Raw genomic sequence first — 9,996 nt, 5'->3', positions numbered from 1 at the left:
TTACAAAATATGATTTTTATAATAAAAAAATAGTTTTTATTTATGTTTTTTGGCATAAAAAAATAGTTTTTAGAGTAGAAGTGATTTAAATACTAAAAATTTTACCAGTTAAGTTAAATGAGATCCACAAGTATGTTAAACTTGAAAGTTTTATGAAAGTTAATGAAACATGATATATATTTTTTTGACTTTAATATTTCAATTAAGTAAAAATATTTTGAAATTTTATTGTGTCCGAAAGTAGAATTCAAACTAAAAGCAGTTATCACTTTTAGACATGCGTGCAAACCGTTGGCACTTAGCAGTTATCACTGACCAGCACCGCCACCGTCCACTATCTCTAACAATTAAATAAAAACTGAGACTAACGAGAGAGAGAGAGAGTAACAGTCAGTAACTAAAAGCAGAGAGAGACTTTTACAAACACCGTTTCTTTCAGTATTAAAGACACACACACACACACACACAAAGAGGAAAAAAAAAGAAAAAAAGAAAGGAATAAAAGTCAGAGAGAAAGAAATCTGAGGGCTGCCAGCACCACCGACACCGTCATTTCTTCCGCCAACGTCAGCCGCCGGAATCGCTATCAGTAAGTTTTTTTTGTTGTTGGGTATTTTGGTTCATTTGGCTTTGATTTAGTAGGTATGATATGGGTTTGAATTATTAAGGTGTTATTTTGTTTAGAACTAGAAGTAGTAGTTTTGTTTTGTTTTGTTTTGGGTATTTGGGTTTTAAATGGGAATCGATTTAAATATTTGGGTTTACTTCGATTTTTGATTTCAGAGTAAGATGAAGATTTATTTATTTATTTATTTATATATACTTTTTGGGTTTGTTGTTTCTGATTGGTTCTTGAGTATACAGTTCAATCTTGAACAGCACAGTAAAGTATTGTGCTTTTAAGCCATTTGATGATGATGTGGATTATTATTTATTAAAATGAAAGAAACACAAAGAGATGAACATGTGTGAAAACAGTGCAAAACTTAACATGAAACAAAGCCAGTTTTAGTACAAGGAATGGGCACTGTTCTAGCCATTGATTTGAGCTTTGTTACTGTGGTAAATTATTATACACTGTTTTGATATTATTTTTACTTTCTCTAGAAAGTGTCTGTATGTCTTACCATAATGCAAAAGTACAATGAATCAGTAGAGAGACAAGGTGGTAGATGTAAATGTGATGGATATTTTGACCCGCCGGTGTATTTAGAGACGGGAGAGGAGGAGCATCCACCATTTTACATATGAATTTGATGTGGTTAGCATCATAATGTGGGTTGAAACTTGAAAGCCACCATAATCATGTTTCCTTTTATGATTTCATAAAAATATTGTATATAATTTTTTATTGTTCCGTGCCATATGTTTGATGAAATTCCTTATAGACTGAATGTCATCTTTGGATTCCAAAATTTTTTTTCCCCTGAATGATTTTTTTTTGGTCATACTCTCATGTTTGTTTTCCCGAGAATTGGAGAAAATAAATAATTTCAAGAAATTTTTATCATCTAATTGTTTGTTTTATATCGAATTTTCAAAACTTTGGGGGGAAAAAAAGGAAAAGATATTGTTTTCTTCCCTAAAGCTTGCTTCAAGTTTGTCTTTTGACCTTAAACTTTTTATTTTTATTTTTTATATTTTGGCATGGCTCAGTGCACTAGAGATATCAGTAGGATTGACTGTGGCCAGTGCTTCGATGCTCAATTGGTGACTTTTAGGATGATACTTGGATAATTGGAAATAAAAGAGGATGGGAGATTTATGGATGCAGTTGTTTTATGTGGTACCATGATTTCCAGTTCTATTCCAACATATCAACCAGTGGTTCAAATGTCATGTTAGTTATTTTATTTCTTTCTTATAGGAAAAAGAAAAAACTGATCCTATTTGTATCTATCATAATTTATCAGAAAATAATGATACAGTTTGTTGCTGTTTTGATGAATTAAGTTAAATTGATGTATCTCACTACAGTTGCTAGAAGACCCTCTTCACATGGACTTGGAGTTGGTGTCATCATTGCAGTGCTATCATGTTTGACAATTTGTAGCTGTTGGATGACCATTCTATGTGAGTTTTGATGTTGTTTTGTCCTGGCATGGTTGGCCAAGGTTGAACAAATTATTGAATTGACCCCTACAATAGATTTGTATCTTCTATCAAAATTTGATGTTTTAGTTCTAATTCAGATCTCCTGCTTCTGAGAATCCAGATCAATTAATTTTATCTTCCCACCAAATTTTATGAATCAATCTTTTTCAAGGATGAAGGTATTCTTCCACTTGAATGAAATCAAATTATTTTTTCAGATGAACAAAATGAAAGCATATGCCCAAATATCGCTTTGTGGTGATCAAGTTTATACTAAAAGTATGTTTAAAGTGGTTTGAGTATAATCTTGTTACATAAAAAATGTATATAATAATTCCATTTAGTAGTATTTAAGCATTTCAAAACATATTTAGCATACCCGCTCCTACTCTTGCCTTTATTTGATTATTGCTCATTGTAGATTGTCTTAGACACTAGAGCCTTTGGTCAAGTCCATGATTATATTGCATTAGAGTTTAACTTGTCTGGCTCCGAGTAATTGTGCAAAGCCACATCTATTTAATTTCATAGTTGTGGTGGACCATTTTGTTATGCAGTTGAATGTTATAAAATGTATCTTATTGTCATTTGATGAATGTGTTGGCATTAGAGGGTCATCAAGGTTAATCGAATGGTTTCTTCTACAAGCAGCTACGTGACTTTGGCTTTGCCAAGTGGAAGACAAACAATGATCCTGTGCATACATTGATACTTGACACATTAGGGTGAGGGCTTCTATAAGCTTTCCACTTTAGATTAAATATTATACAGTTTTTATCTTTTTTATAAGGAGGCTTTTGTTTGGTGTAGATATTTTTCTCTAGAATATGCGAAGGAAGCTGTTGTTTCTGTACTTATTGATTCTATGCATTTGGCACTTTTCTCTTACAAGTGATATTAGAACACATATGATGAAGTTGTATGTTTGAGTCATGTAGTGACTTATTATTTTTAATTGATAGATGTTGGTTTTGAATTTGGCTTTATGTAATGCTTCTTACAATGATTTTTTGGTTTTGCTTGTCTTTTAGAGCCATGAAGAGTTTACAGAATCAAGTGGCTCATCAGAAGTAGCTCCTTAGAGATTAATTAGCAGAAATTTAATCAAGAACAGTAGGCACATATAATATTAATTCAGAATATAACACTTCATTACATGTTCTTTATAATATGCTCTGGCAAACCATTTTATAAAATTGTCCACCCTGATATATCCTGATCTAGAAAAACCCTTGCTGTATATCCTCCATTGACAACCAACAGAACCTGTTGATGATTTAGATTCAAATGTTTTGATGGTGATGACATACCACTCCAAATGATTTACAAATGCCACTAAGCTACTGAACACAATGCATGGGAGGAAGAAGTCTCATCCACTAAAACAACCTATGATGCTACAAGTGGCATGAGCCAGAATGTTCATGTTTTGTTGCATTGCTATGTAATTTTTTTAAAATTTATTTTTGAAGTATGTGATTTTGCCTTATTTGTGTTTGAGTTTGTGCCCTTTTTTTTATGTTTGTACTACTTTCAGCTATGCTAATTGGTTAGCAGTTTTTTCTGGTGTTCGTACATGGAACTACATTGATCTAGAGCAATATGTTTTGTATTGAACTATTCATAATGGTCTTTTATATTATCGTTTATAATTTATTTTTTTGATAATTTGAATCATTTATAAATATTAAATGCAAGTGTTTGGCTAAACTCTTCCAATACAAGGACCCACACATAGTGTGGGTTATAGACTAGTAGTAGTAATTGTAATGTAGGCTATGTAGCTAAATACCACAATGTCACAATAAAGATGGATAAAGACAATATCTAATGTATTTAGGTGTATCTGATATAGGAGTTGGGAGCAGGAACAGAAGTAGGCAGGGGAAAGGTGTACTGTGCCTGTATCAAGAATCAAATCAAATGGGTTCTTGCTATTCATCGATTTCAGAAAAGAGTATGGATACAGTGGAAGTGGTGAACTCTACCTGTACGTGTGCTTCCACTACATCCAATTCAAGTTCCCCTAATTATAATAATAATAATGAGAATAAGATGGAGAATAAGAAAAATAAGAAGAGCAATAAGAGGCGGTGGAAAAAGACATTAGCTTCGGCTAGTGATGAAGGTGAGCTGATGGGTCCTGAGCAGAGTGGGAAGATGGTAATGAACGGTGCCACCAAAATCGCCTGCTTATATACCCAGCAGGGTAAAAAAGGAACCAATCAGGATGCCATGCTTATTTGGGAGGTACTCTCTACATAATCCAATCCCACTGATTCAATCAATAATCTAATTTTCTTTTTTTCTTTTTCTTTTTTTTAGGATTAGATGCAGATATTTTTCCATTCTATTGTGTTATGGTATTATTACATTAAATTATTAAATTCAACATTTCCTAACAACTTAAGTTTTGGGACATTTAGTAATTTGTTATGTTATCAGAGGAAGAGGTCCATGGTTCAAACCTTGTCTCCATTTTACCTCTCATTTTAAAAAATTCCCACATGACAGGTAGTTTAGGCTCACATGTAAAGGGGGTTGGTTAAATTAATTTATTAAATTCAAAATTTCCTCACAACTTAAGCTTTTGGGAAAATCAGTTATTTAGCAATATTATGTATGATTAACTTGGTTGTAATGTTTCTACTTTCTCTACAATAGAATTTCAGTTCAAGAAGTGATACAATATTTTGTGGGGTATTTGATGGACATGGTCCTTACGGCCATGTGGTTGCAAAGAAAGTCCGTGATTCTCTTCCAGATATACTATGTACTCAATGGAAAACTAAATCCATTGGTGACTCGAGCAACATTGAAAATGGTAGCGGAAACATGAATACAGAGGAAACATCATCTCCAACTCCAAGCATGGATGATGAAAGCTATGAGACTACGGAGGTTGAGACTAATGAGAAAGAAAAACACCCTGAAATGTTTCTGCCTCTTAAACACTCTATCTTGAAGGCTTTCAAGCTTATGGATAAGGAACTAAAGTTGCATCCCACAATAGATTGTTTTTGCAGTGGAACGACAGCAGTCACTTTGGTAAAGCAGGTATTCTTCATGCTAGAAACATTTTTTTCTGGACCACTTATTAATTTATCATTCTATTTGATATATTACACTCATAAAATTTAACACAATCTGTGTATAAATATCATGTCTGTGTGTGCATATATATATATATATATATATGTATGTATGTATGTATGCATGTTTGTGTGTGTGTGTGTACACACACATGCACGGGTGCATGTATTCTTCTGACTATAAGAGGAAGATAAAAATTGTGAATGATTTTATTGTGAGTTAATATTTAAGACTTAAGATAAATCTTAACATCCTCTCTAATGGCTCCAAGCCTCCAAATATGGGTTCATCAAATTTAATATGCCCTTAATGTAGTGTAACATTTCTTTGCATCTAGATGTGATAAATTCTAGCTGACCATGCTACCTTGCATAAGGTTGATTTGAAAGACTTCCCCTGCAGCTCTTTAATCCCCATTGAATCACCTCTTCCCATTTAAACATCTGGTGTGTTACTAAACAATGACTTAACACTTGTCTCCAAATCCTTTTTCTAAATGAGCAATCAAAAAACATCTCCCATATAACTCCATTTACGCATTCTATCTCCTGTAGATAATTTGTCTTTCATAGCCAACCAGCTTAAGAAGGAAGCTTTAGTAATGGAAGCTAAGCAACACACTATTGACCTCCCATGCAGAGAATCTAATGGATTTTCTTTTAATAAGTTAAAATATAATTTAGTATATGTATTGAATACATCTATAAATGTTTTCTGCACTTCTGTTTGTATAAGATTTTGTAAAGGGTTTGTTCCTCTTTTTACTCTTATTGTTCTCCCCATATTATGGTATCTGGAGATCTGATCCTAGGACAAGTGCAATCAATTAAGCTAAATATTATTATAAGAAGCCTAGAGACCAGAATCTAAATTATGGCTATTATTTATACAAGAAAAATAAGATCATATATTGTGTTGTTTTTCCAGGGAAACTCTCTTATCTATCAATAATCACCCATTGCTTCCAATTTCAAAGCAAAGGTTTGTTTAATAGCCCATAAAGTTATAGGAGACTTGTTGGCAAGCTAGTATAAATTTAATATCAAATTTGTTTTACGAGTCATGCATCAAAAAATTCACCTATACCATGTTTTTGGTTTTAAAAATTTTAAGATGAGATTTAGTCAATTTATAGAAATTTAAATTCTGTTTTGATAAATTCCTGGTTTGGGTGAGTAGAGGAGGAATTTTCAAATTTTAAGCTAAATTTCAGCCAGAATTTGTGGCTTCCAAATCCCAGTTAAAAATTCTGCCTAATGAGGTGTCATTTCCAAATTTCTACCAACATCATCACCCTTGGTTCTAAGAGAGAGATTAAGATGAACAGATGATACAAATTTCGTGGTTCACTCCCTTGAACAGATGATACAGCTTATGGTATGATGTGGGTTAGATCATCCTTAATGATAGGTCTTTTTGCCTCCATGTTAAGTTGAACTTACATTGTTTATGTTCTTATGTGAGGCTGAGGCCTAAACGCAATTGAATGTGGACATGATTTCATTAGAAATTGCATGGTAGACTAGAAAACTAGTCCATTACATGAGGCTAGAGGGTAATTGTGTAATATACTAATGAACCAACTGCTAACTGGAAAATTTTAAAGCCGTTGTATTAAGTTGAGCAGGACTGCATGTTAATTGTGTAATATAATTGTTGGTTGAGTGCTCTGCTTGTTGATATACTCATATGCATTGTTGGCCCACATCCTGACAACTTAAGCTTTTTGGACTTATGGTAACTAATAATGATTTTGGGCCTAATATGAACTATTAGAGATTAAAACTCATTGTGTATATGGACTTTTCTTTTTCTTTTCTTTTTTAATTGTTTGCCATATATATTATTCTCGTTCTCCACTTGCAAGTGGAACTCAATAAGCAAAGCCATTTTTTTCTTTTTCAGTGTAATATTGCAATCCAACCCCAAAATTCTGGGGCCAGGGCTTTGATTTTGTTGGTGGAGTAATATGGCATTAGCATGTCTAAGCTTTCTGTTGGCCAATTTGTTTTTACTAGTCTAAATGAAGTTCCTACCGTAATTGATGCATGAGGAAAAACCTCAGCTCAACTCGCTTTTTGAGAGATCTAAAATAAAATGTTATCTTTCACATTAAGTTGCAATATCTTTTCTTTGGATACAGAATGTTACGCAATGATATCTACATCATATCGCAAAATTTTAGTCACATTTGCTTATTTAAAAAATGATATTTTATTGCGGGAAAGCTTTCTGGAGAAATACAAATTATTCTTCAGCTGAAAAATTGCCAGTCTCAACTTTCATGGGAGCTTTACCTTGTTGGGTGATTCATGTGTAGGGATGCCCTTCCAAGAACCTACTCTTGTCAATTGCAAATCTGGTTCTCTAAATGGTGTATGTGTATGGTTTTTCAGGGTCAGAATATTGTAATTGGAAATGTGGGAGACTCAAGAGCTGTGCTGGCAACAAGAGACAAAGATAATTCTTTGATTGCTATACAATTGACTGTGGATTTGAAACCTGATCTACCAGGTCTCTCTCTCTCTCTCTCTAGTGTGGCCACACGTGCACACACATGTACACACATTCTTTACCTCCTCCCCTGTTGTTAACCAAATAGCAATCAAAAGAAAGGTTCTAGAATCTATAAAACTACTGACCAAAAACATATCTATAGGACTTGAAATTCTTGTCCTTTTGGTGTTCAGGGGAAGCTGCTAGGATTCAGCGATGCAAAGGAAGGGTCTTTGCTTTGCAGGATGAGCCTGAAGTGGCACGAGTATGGTTACCTAATAATGATTCACCTGGTTTGGCGATGGCTAGAGCTTTTGGGGATTTTTGTCTGAAAGATTTTGGTTTAATATCTGTCCCAAATGTTTACTACCACCATCTTACTGAAAGTGACGCATTTATTATTCTTGCCACAGATGGGGTACTTTTACATTCTTACTAGCTAAGTTCTGTAACAGCATGCAAATTTTTTATCTCTTATTTATTATTTTCAAAATCAATATCAGTGCTGTATGTGTTAGTTTAATACTGATGCAGGTTTGGGATGTCCTCTCAAATAAAGAAGCTGTGGATGTCGTGGCTTCATCCCCTAGTCGATCAACTGCAGCCAGAGCTCTTGTAGATTGTGCAGTTCGGGCATGGAGACTTAAATATCCTACTTCAAAGAATGATGATTGTGCTGTTGTATGCCTGTTTCTAGAACATGTACCTGCATCTGTTGAGGCTGTGGCAGACAATGATACGACAAAGGCTGCTCAAGAGACAATGGAGCAGGTGGCGGTAACAGATGAGATTGATGGGCCTTTAGAAGTCATTTGTTCTCAAAATTTTGTTCTTGAGCATTCAGGTACCATACGAGGCTCTGACGAGATTGTGCCTGTCTCTGAGTTAGGAGAAAATCTTTCTGTGAAGTCCCAGGGCCAGTCCAAGAAGAGCCTAGCCGAGTGCATTTCAACTACAGAAGATGAGGAGTGGTCCGCCTTAGAAGGTGTGACCCGGGTTAACAGTCTGCTAAGCCTTCCCAGGTTCCTGTCTGGTGATAGAAGATCAGCCAGTTGGAGAAAGTGGCTATGATACATCTAATAAGTGCTAATCCTCGGCAAAATGGAACTTTAATGATTTTCACATCAAAATTAAATCCCACTTTTTCAAAAGAATAATATCAATGGCAGAGAGAATATGTAGGTTTCACTTTCACCCTACAGATGCAGAATGATGCTACTTAAAGAATTCCTATATAAGCCCCTGCGCCACCATATATAAGGAGTTTTGATTAAATTTGGTGTATTTTTCACCGTAGAAAATGGCATTGCAAATTTTGTTGTGGAGTTTGTTCTAAAGTATTATTGTGGTTTGGTGAAATCAAATCCTACTTTTTGACTCTGTCTATAGGATTGCTTCATATATAAACAAAGTCTTAAAAGACATTCAACAAGGAATTTAATTCTCAGCTGGGGGATGGTTGTAAATTGTAATGATGTAATGCTTTGCTGAATGTGATGATGCAGGCAAGGTAAACTGTTGACATTGACATTGTTTTAAGATTGAATTTTTTATAAAATGGTTTTTCTTCTTTCAGATTTTGTGTCAAACTTTTTAATTGTGGTTTATTAACAATTACCCCATGAACATCTATTAATATAACCCTATTAGGTTAATATGGACCATATTAGCAAAAATATCATGCAAAATTGGTTAGCAATTACCCCACGAACATCTATTAATATAACCCTATTAGGTTAATATGGACCATATTAGCTAAAATATCATGCAAAATTGGTTAGCATGTCTCTTGTTCTAAGTGAAATAATCTGAGTCATAAAATCAAGGAGGACATGATTCAGGGTTTCTAATGCACCACAGTGAGGGCATTTGTTCCCTATTGGGAGTTGGGACTATGGGGAAAACCACAGTTCTGGAATCCCATAATGAATACACTTCCATAGGAATAACAACAATTTTGGGTAGCCTACACATGCCAAATTCAATTCCAGATCCCTGAGATTAAAGAAGATTTCTACTGGGACATTAAAAAAGAATCATCTCTAGCATAGAAATATGACAGAAACTCAAAGTTACGAGAAAAGTGAATTTTTGTATTGGTAACTTGCGCTTATTAGCTTCACTTGTATACCGAAATTACCTAGTAATTAGTTAGTAATCGGTGAAATGAATGAGAAATGTCAGCAAAGTATAATATATTTTATTCCCTTTCTTAATTTTTTTTTTCTCCAAATATGAAAATCTAATTAGAAGGCACTTTTTATGATTATACATGGAACTATCTATTCTACTCCTCATTTAAAGAAAATACAA

General features: G+C 34.0%; 1 protein-coding gene across 8 annotated transcripts; it reads left to right on the top strand.

The window, feature by feature from the left end:
• The first annotated feature begins 277 nt into the window (after positions 1 to 277).
• On the top strand, positions 278 to 9,258 carry LOC111996863 (probable protein phosphatase 2C 6). 8 transcript variants are annotated; one of them, XM_065778547.1, is made up of 9 exons: positions 278 to 589; positions 1,657 to 1,840; positions 1,978 to 2,073; positions 2,746 to 2,819; positions 3,950 to 4,344; positions 4,759 to 5,151; positions 7,584 to 7,701; positions 7,878 to 8,101; positions 8,218 to 9,258. In XM_065778547.1, exons 5-9 carry the CDS (start codon positions 4,018 to 4,020, stop codon positions 8,752 to 8,754), a joined length of 1,599 nt encoding a protein of 532 aa, XP_065634619.1. In that variant the 5' UTR covers positions 278 to 589; positions 1,657 to 1,840; positions 1,978 to 2,073; positions 2,746 to 2,819; positions 3,950 to 4,017; the 3' UTR covers positions 8,755 to 9,258. The 8 variants fall into 8 exon arrangements, with proteins under 8 accessions (XP_065634619.1, XP_065634620.1, XP_065634617.1 ...); XM_065778548.1 differs by having other exon boundaries at positions 2,705 to 2,819; XM_065778545.1 differs by lacking the exon at positions 1,657 to 1,840.
• The last annotated feature ends 738 nt before the right edge of the window (positions 9,259 to 9,996 follow it).

The sequence above is a fragment of the Quercus suber genome, unplaced genomic scaffold (assembly GCF_002906115.3).
Source record: "Quercus suber isolate HL8 unplaced genomic scaffold, Cork oak 2.0 scaffold_186, whole genome shotgun sequence".
NCBI lineage: Eukaryota > Viridiplantae > Streptophyta > Magnoliopsida > Fagales > Fagaceae > Quercus > Quercus suber.
Note: the sequence above shows the minus strand (reverse complement) of the source record. Positions and strands in the feature narration are given on the sequence as shown.

Bases quoted from the DNA above. Each gene is read 5' to 3' on its own strand.
- LOC111996863 (XM_065778552.1), top strand. From the start codon at position 4,018: ATGGGTTCTTGCTATTCATCGATTTCAGAAAAGAGTATGGATACAGTG. The intron at 7,702-7,877 runs GTCTCTCTCTCT...TTTGGTGTTCAG, and splicing joins TTTGAAACCTGATCTACCAG to GGGAAGCTGCTAGGATTCAG. The intron at 8,102-8,217 runs GTACTTTTACAT...ATACTGATGCAG, and splicing joins TTATTCTTGCCACAGATGGG to GTTTGGGATGTCCTCTCAAA.